The 15899-nt window shown below is 41.1% G+C and overlaps 1 protein-coding gene across 5 annotated transcripts in view; it reads left to right on the forward strand.

The window, feature by feature from the left end:
• IQSEC1 (IQ motif and Sec7 domain ArfGEF 1) overlaps nucleotides 1–15899 on the forward strand; it is a 291545-nt gene that overhangs the window by 142853 nt on the left and 132793 nt on the right. Inside the window, exons 1-2 of one of the 5 annotated variants that reach the window (XM_065749638.1) lie at nucleotides 5099–5156; nucleotides 9608–9652. The exons of 3 other annotated variants lie outside the window; for them this stretch is intronic. In XM_065749638.1, coding sequence (XP_065605710.1) covers nucleotides 5116–5156; nucleotides 9608–9652 — 86 coding nt within the window. In that variant the 5' untranslated portion in view covers nucleotides 5099–5115. Of the gene's footprint in view, nucleotides 1–5098; nucleotides 5157–9607; nucleotides 9653–15899 lie in introns of those variants that run through there. One more of the 5 variants, XM_065749639.1, reaches the window with a different exon arrangement.

The raw sequence follows: 15899 nt of genomic DNA on the forward strand, positions 1-15899 counted from the left end.
ATCTTGTGAAAATGAATGGGAAAGATTCACGTAAAGCTTTCTTTTTAGGTACTTGGACTTTTTTCTATTATTTTTATGTGCTCAAAAACATACACAGCTGCATCCACTTGGCAATCAGAACCTTTGGCCCTCTTAAATACATCTGGCATTGCATGGTTCTGATTTCTTGGTTTACACTGAAGCTGTTCCAGTTTCCACAGGTGGTACAAAGGCATCCTGAACAGATCTACTGTAAATATCATTTGGAGCAAAGACTGAATGTGACAATCTCTTTAGAATTTGTGCAAAACAAGTACTCATCACGTGGTTGATCCATCTTATCTTGTGAAATTTATGGTTGAAAATTAAAATTGTGATAATTATTTCTATACTATTATTACAACAAACTTATGTACAAGGTTTTATATAATTTGCATAAAATCTGGTATGTAAAATGTAAAATCCAGTGTTTGCATGCTCTGGTACTTGCATAACTTCTCAGGTTGGGGTTCCCAACCACTGCCCATCAGCTCCCACAAAGGGACACGTTGCCCTGCGCAGAACCCCTGACCTCAGCTCTGCAGTGCAGGGTGCAGTGCCAGCTGCTGCTGCCAGGGAAGTGTCTCTCATTTTCTTAGCCATGCTTGAAGGTACACGTGCCTCTGTAAATTCTCTCTGAGTACTTGTTAAATGTAAACTGCCAGTTAGCTGAAAAACCTTGTTTCCTTTCTGTGGGCTAGACTGCTGTGTAACTTCCCCTTCCTGCTTCCAGCAGGCACATCGCTAACCTCTCTTGATGTTTTGCCACAGACGTGCTGATGATGTAGCTCCAGTTGCGCTTGTTTTCAGATTCTGTGGGAGTTTGCTGCTTTCATGTTATTTCACTTACATTTGTAAGCTTTTTCTTCCAGCAAACCATTATGCTTTTAAAACGATCTAACTCAATTTTCAATTCAGTAGGTTTGTAGCCAACAGCAACAAAATTACTAAAATGTTTACTCTGTAACTGTAGTGATAAAAAGCTTATTTTCCATATTTAAAAGAAGCATTCTAACCTCTGGCAGACCGATAAAGAAGGGCATTGCAATTTAAGTCTTTAACTGTGTCTATATGGATTTCTCTATTGATATTCTTTTTCAGAAATGATAACAAAATATAATAGATGCAGTTTTACTGAGTGGTAGGGAAACAGCTCGTTGGCTGTAGGTCCCTGAATCCACCCAACTGCTCGTGTAATTCTGTTCCATTTCCTGGGAAACAAAAGGGTCCTGTGCACTGATACAGTGCACCTTTTTATAATGTGCTGCAGCTTGTCAAATGCTGGGTAATCTAAGAAAAAATCACTGTTGTGCATAGAAATAATCATTGATTGCAGGCAAATGTATCGAAGTACATTGAAAGTCATGAATTCTTAAGCTGTAGTTGATGTTTCTGGACAGGAGCAAATAGCTTTGTTGTGGTGCATGATGAATTAGCTCAGGGCAGTGCAGGCTGTGGCTCATGCTGCCTGCAGATCTGTACAAGGGATGAAGGCTTCTGTTTGAGCCTTTTGTTTTCCCATATGCATGTAAGCAGGTGCGGTATGCAAACAACAGGGAGGTGCCTGAAGCATATGGTAGTGCACAGGAAATACTTGAGCTTCAAGCTTCTCTCCGAGCATTCATTTTGAACCAGAGAATTAAAATCTGCTGATGTGAGGTGGAAAAACAAATTCTTATTCTATAAATCAGTATGAAATGTGAAGTCACTGCTCCACTCCTGTGATGTAGCTGTGTTACTGCTCCACACTAAACGATCTCTTTTATAATTACAGACATTCTAAAGTATATGTTTTATGTATTTGTGAAAATACACCCAGTAGAATCGGTCCATGTATTTTAAAGAATGAAGTCAAAAGTCTGTGTTCTCAGCATATAACATAGTTTTGCTGATTTAATGTCATATTCTTTTTTTGTTTTTTACTTCACTGCATCTCTTGTGCAGAGCTCTTGCTAGTTGTTCTAGAAGGATTCTAGTAACAATATAGCTTGCAAAGGGGAACATGGTAATCAAAAACTTGCTTCAAATTACATGACCATTTTTTCCTTTACAGCCTTTTTCTGCTATTTCAATCTAATGATCTCAAATGCCCTGTGAGGAATCTTGTAAAATTTAGACCTTTGTAGTTCCTGCATGATTCACAAATGGAAGGGATAAGTTAGCTGCTTCTGACCATAGCAACACAAATGGGAACTTTTAAAGGACTGTAAGTTTGTTCCATCATATTGTTAAACAAAATGTTTTCAGACACTTCTGTTCTGGCATGACATTAGCACCCTGGACCTTTACGTCATGGAAGATTAAACACAGATCTAGAAACTTTACTGTCTTCAGAGTGAGCTGTGCACAATTGGCTGTATCTATCAGCAATGTACCATCTCTTCCTTCTTTGGAAAACCTCTATTACCATGTTGCATACATCAGTTGGTTTTGTTTTTATGGCTCCAAATTTGAGCTGCAAATGGTAGTAAAGCTTGTTAATGAGCATCTGATTTTCATGTAACTCTGGGAATAATAGTAATATAAATGGTGGAGTGTACTTCTAACAAACTCCAAGCCACATCCCTGAGATATTTTAATATGAACACAATTCCTCTGGCAAGATATCAACTTGAACAAGGCTGATTAGATGCCCGATGGATTATAATTTCTTGACCATTTATTGTCAAGAGAGTTATTTCTTTTTTTCAGGATAAATGCAGGGCAGCTATGGTTTGAGATGGAGCTTAATTAATGTACCATGCATTGCCCTTCCTAATGCATGTGTTCTTACAGACATCAGTGGGGACCAAAAGAAAAAAATTTACACTGAATTGATTAAAAATAATTTGAAAACAACAATAGAAAACAGAACATGAAGGGATGCTTTTGGCAGTAGGTTGTTTCATGACTAACATAATAGCTGGAGTTCTCAGTTCCATTTCTGTAGAAGTGTGTTCTGGCCAGCAGTGTTCCTCTTGTTACCCTCTGCTGGCCTGCTGTGGTTAGATGCTTTGGCTGTATCTACTGAAGGGAGTACTGGGATACAAAGCATTCATGGCAAATGTCTTCAGGGAGGAGTAAATATTCCTATGCAATGAAGTTGCATTAGGGAAGAGTTGATTTGGTCATTCCTTGTTTGTGGAATATCACATCATCAGGCTGCGATGTAAAAGTTTGCCTTTCTTCTGTGTGCTGCTGGTTTGTACAAAGAAACTGTGACAAGCAGCAGTTATCCATTGAGCAATATGTAGCAGTGTCTAAAATGTTTAATACATTGTTCTGCATGTCTTTTCTCATCATTAGGAAGAGGCAATACTGCGCTGTTTCTTGCACTAGGGAGTTGATAGAGCTCAGAACCATGTTTTCTCCCATATATATGGGAGAAATATATGAAAAATGACACAATATATACACCATCCAGAGTTATCAGTTGCTGACAGCATGTCTTTGTATGTACTGGGATGCTCCAAATTTCATATTTTAGCCAAAAGATGACATATTTAAGCAATCTTTATTTGGGATCAAGCTGTGGGTTTTTCAACTACAGCTATCTAATCTGTCATTATTGTGTACTTTCATGCATCTTGGCTTTTCTCAAATAGGAAATTTTTCTGACTGTTGACACTATGCCTGATCACCATATGTAGTTATTGGTAGTCTGACACCATTAAGATAGGCGGTAGCATGATCTCATTTATTCTCTGGTTAAATGAGGCTGAAGCAGTTGCGGCCATCTCCAGTAATGGAAATGAATTGTGCCTGCCTGAGCATACAATTGAACCTGAAGTGCTGGAGGTTGCCCACAGGACCTCAGGAAGGGATGCAGCTGTACTGAGCTGTCACAGCACAGAAACTGGCACAATATGATCTCCTCAGCTTGGTAAGAGTTTCCATATAACTTTGTGCTGTCAAGATCATCTAACAAGTGCTCTGTAGAAGGCTTATAGCACAGACATGGTGCCGGACTACTGCAGTTCCTATATTTTGCTTATCCAATCTCAGCAAGAGCAGCTACTGTGTGGTTCTATTACATTGCTGTGCGCTGTGTTCACACTGACATAGAATCATAGGGGTTGGAAGGGACCTCAAGAGATCATGGAGTCCAACGCCCCTGCTACAGCAGGTTCCCTACACCAGGTCGCACAGGTAGGCGTCCAGGTTGGTCTTGAATATCTCCAGAGAAGGAGACTCCACAACCCCCCTGTGCAGCCTGTGCCAGTGCTCTGTCACCCTCACCATAAAGATGTTCTTGCACACATTCATACGGAACCTCCTGTGCTGCAGTTTCTGTCTGTTCCCCCTTGTCCTGTCTCCACACACTGCTGAAAAGAGTCTGGCCTCACCGCTTTGTCCCCCACACCTCAGATATTTATAAAGCTGGATCAGGTCCCCTCTCAGTCTTCCTTTCTCAAGTCTAAACAGACCCAGTTCACTTAGCCTTTCTTCATAGGGGAGATCCTCCAGGCCCTTCACCATCTTTGTGGCCCTGCGCTGGACTCTTTCCAAGAGATCCCTGTCTTTTTTAGACTGGGGAGCCCAGAACTGGACGCAGTACTCCAGATGAGGCCTACCAAGGCAGAGTAGAGGGGGAGGATCACCTCCCTTGACCTGCTGGCCACGCTCTTTTTAATGCATCCCAGAATGCCATTGGCCCTCCTGGCCACAAGAACACACTGCTGGCTCGTGTTCAACTAGTCATCCACCAGGACACCCAGGTCCCTCTCTACAGAGCTCCTCTCCAGCTGCTCATCCCTCAGCCTGTACTGGTGCATGCAATTATTCCTCCCAGTCTTTCTTAGAAATATAATGATTTACACTGTCACTGTTCCACTCTGAGACATAGAATATTTAAGTTTCTAATGCTGTCTTAGATCAATCACACTCCTTGTTTATTATTAGAGCTGAAAAAAAGCAAGATGTCAGATTATTGATTCTTAAAGGTATTGTTCTACCTTCTCTATGTCTACATGACATCAGGAAATCCGTGCTGTGCAGTTTTGTAGGTGATCTTCACTAAGTGTGACTCTGTACCTATCAGAAATTAAGTCTCTTCCATCACAAGAGCAAAAGGAAAGAAAATGAAGAGGAAAAGAACCCACACACACACACCCACAGATGCACATGTACACAAAACCCAGAACTTGTCATGGCTCAAGGTATCAAGAAAATAATTTTGTGCTTTAATTATACTTGGTAAAGCATTTTAGAACATGATCTTCTGAATAGATATAGGCATCTTTTGTATTTAGGTTTGCTCACTATGTAGCTTTAACTGTCAGCACGTACTTATAGTGCTAATAACAGGTGTAATAGCCTGTGGCCTTGTTTTTTCACTTCAGGGCAGAATTTTTAGAATTGTATTTAATATTTGTGTCTTTGGAAACCTAAATTCTCCTGGGTAAGGCAGCAATTGTCTGGATTTCAGACCAATGATTGCTTGGGAATATTTTTCTCATAACACTGCAGATGTGGTTATTTTATGGTTGTTGTATTTGCTTAGAGCTTGCATCTTTAATTTAGGAGCCATATGTATCCATGTTTCATATAACTATCAGCCTTGAAAGAGGTGGTTGCTACCAGTAATTACACCCATTCTTCAGGTTTCATGCTGACTATGTTAGTTCCAAATAATCCAGCTGAATTGTAGCCCTCTGTGCTAGCTTTAGTTCCAGTTCATGCAAAGATTCCTCTGCCTTTTCTCTAAAATGTTAAGTACTTCTATGAAGATGTCATTCAACTGACTCATCAGTGGCAGTGGTACAGATTTGCTCTGCTTCCTACCCAGAAGACCCTTGCAAACTCCATGGAAACAAATACAATGCTGCTTACAGGGTTGCTTACAGCATTCCCCAGATAGTACTGAATTGCTCTGCTTTAGATTTTCTTCTGTTTGGTGGGGGTCTAAGTCTCTTAGTTCAATTTTCAGCCACTTCCGTGGGCAAATACAGACAAGTATAGTATGATTTACAGTATATTTTAATAGCTTTATCTTTAGAGTATGGATTTTTTTTTTCAGGAGGTACTAAATTATGGAATTCATTCTGTTACAGTTGAACAAAATTTTAGGTTTACCTGTTTTTTCTTTATAACTCTGCAATATTTTTTTTTGTACCTAGGTAATTAAAAACAAAAAACAAACAACCTTAACTCCTTATTGTAAAGTAACCCAAAGTAGATATTTTTTTGTTAGATTCTCTTGAAGCAGGCAATCCTCAAACTGCTTTGTGTAAATGAGCCATTCTGTTTGCTGTGGCACAATGGTACTGTGTTCAGCTTTCAGGTTGCTTTTATGTTTTAAATTCATTTTCTGTCTTGGTAAAGTACTCAGAAAGAAACCAAAGGCTTAAATGTGAATTTAGGTACAAAGAAAGAAGAAGAGCAGTTGTGTGATTGCTCTAAGGATATTTTGTAAATCTGTTGAAAATTAACTGTTTTTACATACCCCAAAATTCAGATGTCTCAATAGATGTCTCTGCTATCTTATTTTCTTGGCCATTAAGCTTTTTGTTCCTCATGCCCTCAGCGTGTTCTTGAGACTTCCCACAAGGGCAAACAGGACTGTTGGTGCAGGTGACCAGGTTAGGGGTTCTGCTGCAGCTGTGCCTGGATGTGTAGCTCACCTGAGCATAATTCGTGCTTGCTTTCTTGCTCTGCAACAGTGATTTATTTGGTTGTTCCCATGCAGCAACTTCCATCCAGTTTAAGTAGCCTTTCCTGTGTTTGGTTTTATTTTTATATCTATTTTTTATATCAGAAAACCATTTATAAGCCTTTCCCCATTGGGCTGCTCAGAACCTGTCTGACTGAAGAAGTGAATTGTATGTGGATGTGAGTTCTGTAGCACGCAGGCCTACCAGGCTGGGCAGTGTGACCTGAACACTGTGCTGCCCGGCGCCCACTGGATGGGCTGGGCACTGAGCGTGTTGGCAGCTATCATGGCTCCATTGCCAGCTGCCAAATTGATTAGATCTGTGGCATTATGTATTCTTCACTGAAGTTACCAGGTGCATAAACACTGTTGCTAACAGCACGGCACAATGCTGTTGGCAGGAGCAGGGAAATTTCTGGAAAACTCTCGGTAAATACAGACCCTTTTAGCCGTGTTTGGGGATGGACTCAAAATGGGCATTTTTTGCTGTGGAATCTGAGCTCTTCCTGTGTGTTCAGAAAAGCCTGCATGTCGTGACACTGAAGCATGCATTTGTTGGGAAGTCTTACCACAGGGGGCCTTGTCCAGATGGAAAACAAGGTATTTCTAATGAAGCAGTAATCCTGCTCCTTGTGATTGTGTGAGGAGTCCCTGAGGTCACCAAGTGCTTGTTGTCACTTGGCACAATCAAGGCTGCACTGGGTGGAGGCTAATCAGCAGGGCCTTGTGTCATTACCATCTCTTCGTTATGCGCAGCGCGTTGTCACTGCACAGGGAGTCTCATCAGGACTTATTTATAGTAACAAGGGCCAGAACTGTTCAGAGATTTCTGAGTCTGTGCTAACGGCAAGGCAAAAAGTCCATCCGGTGAGCAGGTTGGCACTGGGACAGCAGATTGTTAAGCAGTAAACTTAATTATAAGGAAATTAGGTTCACCCTTTCCCATTGTTCAGCGAACAATGAGCCACAAAGCCAGCACATGCAAACCACCCCTCAAAGTGCATCGCTATTCACAGATCCTGAACTGAGAGCAAGCAAATTGCAGGGTGGGAAAAGCTCCTCACATCTATTTTAAATCTCTGCCTGCACTGCAGTTATTTGGGCAATGTGGTTTGTTTCCATTCCTGTGCAGCTGGTTCTTGCACAGGCTGTGCCCACGGCCACCTCCTCTCACACAGCACTCTTGTTTTGTGTAACCTAGCTCATAATCTTTGTATTAAAAGTGAAGGTTTGCAACTGATCTACAGATAACCTCTGTAAATATAATGAATGCAAATCTAGTGCCAATTGTATGAATGTCCATAACCATACATATTCCTGACTGTAAAGCAGAAGTTGACCTATGGCAGCTTGGGTAAGGGATGTACATGGTGGGTACAAATGGCAATTTAAAATGGTACCTAACATGATAGTGGAGAGTTCATTGTGAGCCCTGTATGGGAACTGTTGAATCACAGCCTGAACTACTGATGGATCACCTGAGGTGAGCACTGAGTCAGCCACAGGAGCACAGGTGAAGGTAATGCACCTGTGTGATTGGAAGGAGTGGAGCCTGGCTCCACCTCCCCCAGGCCCCATTTAAGGGCTGACCACCACCAGGGAAGGATCTCTTGTTGAAGATCCCTCTGTGTGGAGTCATCAGTGAGCCTCAACCATCGTAAAAGGTGAGCCACCCTTTACTTACCAGTAGTCTGTGTACCATCTATATAAAGCCTTACGGAAATATGCCCTCCTCTGCGATATCTCCTCTCAATTCCATCCTTTCAAATTATCCACCCTACAAGCCCTTAGTCAACTGTTTCTTATACTCTGTTTTCTTTTTACTCTAAAAGTTTAAATTTGTTGTATGGATGTTATAATAAACCTGAAGTTTTGCACAGTGGGAGCAAGTTCAATTAGTAATGTGATGCTTCGTGTTAAAATGTTGCTATTTAAACAGAGGCACAGTTGCGGTCACCTCGGTACTTTGTATCTTAAAACTTTCTGTGGTCAACTGTAGACCCCTTTTTGGGGAGAGAACAAGAAGCCCAAGGATTTGAAGGCTTAGCATTCTGTTAGTAAATGCATGCAGGTTATCTGTTACCTTGGTGTGAGAGAAGCCACCAGGAGAGCAGAACACAAGAACAAAATCAAACAAGACTCAGGAGATCTTCAACCAGCTCCCTGCTCTGTGCCACTGTTACTTTTGCTTAGCAGATGTACCAAGGATGAAAGCAGTGTGGCTGTGAGCATGTACTGCAAGCTGCACTGTGCTGTTCTGTGATTGCAATTTGGTTGTGTGCCGCCCTATTCTAAGGTTACTCTTAGCCAGTAAGCCTTGAGGTGAGGACGCTTTTGGGGTCTTGAAATTGCAATACCTATATCAAGGATCAACTTCACAATGTGCTGAAGGGGCAGCAAGTGCTGTGGGGCAGGTTCCAGTGATTGCCATGCAGGTGTCAGCTGGGGAACGAGCTCATGGCTCCAAGGATGTTTGTGGCTCAAGATTTCAACCATGTAAAACTTTCTGACATTTTATAAGGAAGGCTGTACTACTTGCTTATGTTGGTTTATTGCAAGGTTCTGCTGTGCTGGCATAGGTGGATTGAGCTGAGATTTTAACGCCAGTGCACACAGTACAAGACTGAAAACAGAAAACAGGTCCTGGAAATGTTTACTATAATGCTGTATGCAGTACAACTTGGTCAGGTATTCACATAGCCAAGTACTGTCAGTCACATTTCATCACTTTTTGCGTAAAGATACTTCTTTATTTCCCCTTCCTCAAGTGAATAGGAAATAGCTGCTTCTGTATGTTTGGTTTTTGGCTTTTTGCAACTATATTAAATGTCATGCAAGGTACTATGAAATGTCTGTAAAAATGAAGATATAACAAAGTTATTAACTGTTTGACTTTTATAGACAATTTTTAAAGCAATTTTAATACTTTATAATTTTATTCTTTTGCTATCATCTCAGGACCTCTCTGGAAACAGGAAGCAGCATCTCCACCGATCCGCTCAGGTACTGTAGAATGCAACTGTTCACTTTAGGTTTGAAATAATAACAGTGAACTCCAATCTGCATCAACTGTACGTCAAGTAACTTTATCTTACAGTGCACAACCAGTACAGGCATTGACCCAGCATTCAGGTTTTTCTGTTTTTAAGGAGGGATAACTCTTTCTTCTGAGGTTTCTAACTTGAAATTCAGTTCTGGTTTTAAACACCATGATTTTGCTCTCAGAGGATCCTGAAGGACAGGAAGGGAGTGTTTGTGTTTGCACGTGGGCAAACCATCTCTCTCAGGTATTTATAAACCTAGGTTGTGCTGAAATGATCTGTCCATTCTTGGCAGTTCTGTAACAGTGCTCATTTTGTTTAAATACTACTTTTAAAATGTGCTTCAATTGCTCAGCATTTTCATAAAATCATACGTAAGAGTTAAGAGATTACTGCCACACAAGTCATCACAGAGTCCGAAATTTTACTTTGGTAACTCAGATGAGGAAAAAAGAACTAATGTTGTTAACACTGCATATCAAATGGGCACTGTGCATGTTTTATTGATGTAGGTGCACATTGAAGTGTACATCACTCACAAGCTTCCTTTGATTAATCTGGGGCAAAGTTCTTTCCTCTTGAGCTGACAGCCGTGGAGTAGATGTCTTCCTTTCCAAGGTGTCTGTTTTTGAGAATGTGATTTTTTGCACGTTGTGTGCTTTTAAGTTTGCTTGGACAAAACGTTATTGGGAACTGCTTTGTTTGCCCTAATGCAAATGTGTGTGCCTCTTCTCCATTATTCATCTCCCAGCATATGATAATCTGAAAGTGAAGTGCACACCCTACTATCATTTCCTAAAAAATGCACACAAGTTCACGTGGGTAACGTTGTCTTCAGCTCAGCACAGTCACACTGGATAATATTCAGTTTTGACTGCAGTGTTGCTCCCAGCACCCAGTTTGATGGCACGCTGTTTCTTTTGTGGCGGGACAATGCAGGAAACAGTCAGCTTTCCCCTCCCCTCCGCCGTTCTGAAATCTTACTTGAGCAAGAGCATCAGGTAGCTGTTTTGTGACTTACCTGGTTCTGGGGAACTTATTCCAGAGAAAAGTATTGCTGGCATCTGTATTTCAAGCTAGACAAACCTTTGTGAAAACAGCAGGTTTTGTTACAATGCCTTTCCTTATAATGATTCTTTTTCTCTAGGAGGATGTCAGTGAGGGAGTTGAGAACAAACTGGGGAGACATAAGAAGTGGTTGAATTCAGTGGGAAAGTGTATAGCTTTAGTTTGAGTGAAAGTACATGCTTAACTAGAAAATGTAGTGATTTAATAATTTTAAGTGGCTAAGCACTATATAAAGCTGTGAGTATTTTCTTTTTTTTTTTTTACATTATTTTCCTGAAAATAAAACTGCGATATTTAGTATCCACCAACATGGCCACTACCCTTGCTGAGCAGCTCCATAAAGTTTCATGCACGCTGTTAATTTTGATGGCATTGGTCTCATTAGCATGCATCCAGTGGGTTGCACTCTTTTTTTAAGCCTGCAGCAGAGTGATGCAGGCTGCTATGGAATCCTTGATTGCACTTCTTTATATTTCAAACAAAAGTTTATTATTCTAGCTAATATTTTACCTGCAAGTTAGTAGAGGTTTTGAGACTTCCTTTTTTATCCCAGGCACTTCCTTAAAACCTCTGTGTTCTTACGCAAATAAATGATTTTGAGAATGCATGCTGTTTTACAGAATTATCTTTATAAAAATTAATTTGGTAGTAAGTGTATTTGCATGTGAAAAGTGCTCTTAAATTTTGAGAACAGGAAAGAAATACGTTGTAGTTACCAAATGAGGGTGTGAAAGTGCTGCTTATATTAACCATGAATGAAAAATTTTATGATGCTTAAAAACTTTCAAATAAAACAGTCATAGAGGAGACATTAAAGAAACTTCCGATGTCATCAACTGAAACAGTAATTTTTTTTTTTTCCTGGATAAAATACCTGAAGAAAGTGTGTAAAATCAGGCTTATTCTTCCTTGACCTGCTGAAGTCAGCCAGTTTTGGAGCTGTGATTAGACAATATTCAAGGGAATTATTTTTAAGCACAATTAAAGTCATCTTTTTACTGAATTTAACAAAACTGAGCAAATTTTCCTTTGAACGAGACATGAAACAGAAGGTACCATTTAATATGAATCCATCTAGTGTCCTATCAAGCAAATGGAATTTTGTGGCTACTTTTCTCATCAAGTTCCAGTCTTCACCGGCAAGGTAAGTTTTGCCCAATTAAAAACACTTTTCTAGATCTTGGCTCTTCTGGAACACTGTAACCTGAATATCTATTTTGTTAAATTTCAGTTGTGCGGATTCCCCACCCAACAGATCACTTATTTCCCCTGGATTTGTTTAGACTGCACTTGTGTTCCATCTGTCAATTGGGAAGTTATACAGCTGGGAGATGAGAAAGGAGTCCAGTTTTTTTAAGAATAAAGGCTTATGTCCATTAAGAAGAGAAAAACCTGTACAAACTGGCATGCACATATGCATACTGTGTTGTGCACAAGTATTTTCACTCTGTGCGCAGTATATTTTCAGGATGATTTGAGATTTCAGACACCAGCTGAAAGCTGAGAGAGGACAAGATTTTAATTCCTGAATCAGTGAGAGTCTTCTGTAGTATTATCACACCTACTTCAGATCTTGAGATTTTTGTGGACAGATTTTTGTATCATCTTCTGTAACACAATGATCAACTGGTGTTGAACTTTTAGAGAGAAGACATTCAGAAACAGAACAGCAAATTTCTTACTATTCTCTTGAAAGTTTGGCAATTTCAAAATGTTTAGTGACCAAGTATGAAGATTAATTTCAAGTGGCAGTTAATATTAATTTGTGGAGAAGCTGAAAAAATAAGATATTTTTGAAGCAAAATCACTAAGTTATCAGATCATGCGTAGGCAGCTGAGCTTCCTCTTGTGTAAATAGAAGGCAGGGGGAACTCATTTCTTCTCTGATTCTTTACACATCTCAATGAATCTTGTCCTCATCTCATGTGGGTGTTACAATGGTGCAGCAAAGCCCAAGAGCTCTGTTTGTTTCCCTTTCCATTTTCCCTAGACAGGAAGGGATCCTTGCTGATATGGCATCCAGATATGCATCAAAGGTTCTGAAAGAGAGATCTGTTTTTCCATAGCCTTTAACATGAAAACCTCCCTTAGTTTTTGGGATTTTTTTAGGAGCAAGCTAGGAAATCTTCCCATTCATTTGCACGTGGACAATATCTGCTTTCCACTATCAAGAAAGGGCTGCACAGGAGCTGCACGTACCACTGTATTCTGTGAGCTGAGGCCTTCAAGCATACCAGGAGCTACTTCAGGGGCTATCTGGTTGCACAGAGTCTGATGCTATCTGTGCTTTGTACAATCCTTGCTCCTTAATGTGGTGTGCTAATGAATGACATAGAACTAATATGGGAACTGCATGATCTTATTCTCATGATACACTTGTGCTCTGCAACCTATGAATCATTAGCTTGACTTTCTTGTCTGTGGCTATGGAAGTATCCCATCCTGGAGTCAGAAAGCACTTATGGAAAATGCTCTCTTGCTGCAGGCTTACTGTTTCTGTACTCTTACAGTATGGTTTCTGTAGACAGAAACAATATTTTTCTACACAAGTAAAATATTTACAGGATTATTCTTGTCATATCATGATAAAGGGTGTAAGTAAGTAAAGATGTATTACAGTTGAATGTATGTATTTTATCAAGAGTTTATGACTAAGTAGCTAGACCAGTTGATTTTCCTGTGCTGACTTTGTAATGGGTTTATTTTATACAACACACTTCCTCATCAGCGGACAGCTTTACTTCAGCCTCCCAAGCTGTCAAGGCAGCCATCCCTAGAACTGGAACTTCTATGTATGTTTTATCTTGTCTTTTTTATTTTAATGGTTGATTTTGAAAGTGTTGTCAGAGAATTCAGGACATTGCTGCCAGAGCTGCCTCTCCTCTAAATGACTACAAACATTTTCAGCATGCTGCTCACTTATGGTACCATGCCGAAGCTGCAGCTCATCCAGAAATTACTGCTCTATTAGGCCTGGGAATCCTAAGCCAAGGGTAGCATTAAATGCCTTTCTAAAAGAATTGGTTTTATAGTGGCGTAAGCGTGAGACGAAGCTTAATTTTCTTTGTTGGTTTCCTATGGAAGACAAGTGAAAATGAAGACTGTGTTGAGAACATGGTGCTTTTCATTTGCAAAAGCCCTAATTAGCATTTTGTCTGCATGCAGTGCAGTATAATCAGTGCTGGTTGCTGTCAGTAAATTCATGGGTACATAGCTTTATCTCACTACAAGTCCAGTATTTAGAAGCAACCAATTAAGGTGACAAATAGCTTTATTTCTGGTAAAGCGCATGATGGAGAGAAAGAAATTGCTTCACAGTGTGAATAGTCAAAGGATGTGTTTTCTGAAAAGCCTTGCTTTGGGATCCAGAATGTTTCATGAAGTTAACTGTCTCTGTATGGCTTTCCCCTTCCCCCTTGATCCTCAGAACAGCTGGTTTTGGTCATGGAGCAAGTCCTTCCTTGCTGCTTTGGGGTGTTTCTTGAGGAACATCAAGAAATTCAGGCAGAAGAATGTTCAGCTAGGGAAAACTTCAAAGGTAAACCTAATGGGCCATCCATTTGTTCTAAAAAGAGGGAAAGGTTTCCGAGTTAGTTTCTTGACCCATTACAAGCAGTAACTGCCATCAAACACCACCAGAATGGGAAAGTGCCATCTCAGCCAAAGCAGCAGGGAGACTGGGGAGGGCTGCCACTCACCAGCAGGCACACAATCCCAAAAGGGTTTTACTCAGTTCTCTGCCAAATAAAGCTGTTTCTTTAAAGCAGAGGCTGATATTAGGGATGGAACACTGGGATGGAAGATTTTGATATGAAAATGTAACATTTATCCTTCTGGAAAACTGCCAAGCTACTGAAGCCCCAGAGAATGAGAGAGCGGGAAGAACAGCCGGCTGGAAATCACACAGTGTCACATTGTTAGGGGACTGGCTTATTAAATGCCAGCAATTGTTTTCTTGGAAATCACGTTAACACTGTTCTGCTGCTGGTGTGAAAGAAGGCACAGGGAGTGAGCGGGCACCAGGCAGGGCCATGGAGGGGAAGTTTCAAGAATTTTTATCTTTTAAGGATTCAAATCAAATGTACTTTGCTTTTCATGCAAGGTGTGTCTTCATGATGGGTTCGTTCCCATCACTCATACTTTACTGTGCAGTCTGTTTCTAGAGAAGTACAAGAAATTGTGATATGAAAGTGTTTGAAGGTTGTTGCCTAAGCATACCATGTCTGAGTAAGGATTGACAGTTTCTTTAAAGAAGCAGCTAACTTAGTTTCAACTGACCTCTCATAACTGCATTTTAGGGTATTGCAAGGTGCCTATGGCACTAAGCAAAGGCAGGCCCAAAGGGCCATGAACAACTGCCCTGTACGGGCCTGCAGGGCTTGTGTGTGCCTGCACTCCCAAGAGGTTTCTGTTAATCCTCAGCAGTTTGGTTGTCTATTGTTTAAACAGTGTACAGATTATATTACCAAAAAAAAGTACCACAACAGAAGGGGTGTTTAGTTTTGTTTCAGATGTTTCCTTGGGTTCTGATCTTGGTTCTCTTGTAATTTGTGTAGAATTCTTTCCCTCCCCTAACTGATTACTATCTAGCAATACCCTCCCATAGATGACTTTCAAACCTCAGCGAAGTGAGAATGTCCAAACTGTACATTCAGGAAAGGTGAACCTGACAGTGCATGACCTGGTCAGTCACCAGCGGGGCTCGCGTGCTGTGCTTTGCTTCTAACACCATCCCGTGTCAGCAAGTCCTGCTCACCGCCGAGTGGAAAAGTGGGAGAATCGGCTCGATATCTTTTGTTAAAGACAGAACATCACTTTGGGCTGCTGTCTTTTCAGAACGAAAGCATTCTGCTTTTAGCACGTCCGGCCGGAGGTTCTGAACCGCGCCGCAGCCGACGGCAGACGCCGCAGAGTGCCCGCGGCCCGGGGCCGGCGCTGCCCGGCAACGCGCCCCGCCGGGTGCCTGCGCTGAGAGGGGGGGGTGGGGGGGAGGGTCTGCGCTTCGGGTTTGGGGGCTGGTTGTGTTGGTTTGTTGGTTGGTTTTTTTTTTTCCCGTCATAAGGAGCCCACAGTTCTCATAGGTGCTGGCAGACAATGGGGCTGGTGTGATTTACACGGGAGGAGCTGATGAGCGGAGTTGT

This window comes from Cyrtonyx montezumae, unplaced genomic scaffold (assembly GCF_038088225.1).
Source record: "Cyrtonyx montezumae isolate F1298 unplaced genomic scaffold, pur_monq_1.0 scaffold_6, whole genome shotgun sequence".
Lineage (NCBI taxonomy): Eukaryota > Metazoa > Chordata > Aves > Galliformes > Odontophoridae > Cyrtonyx > Cyrtonyx montezumae.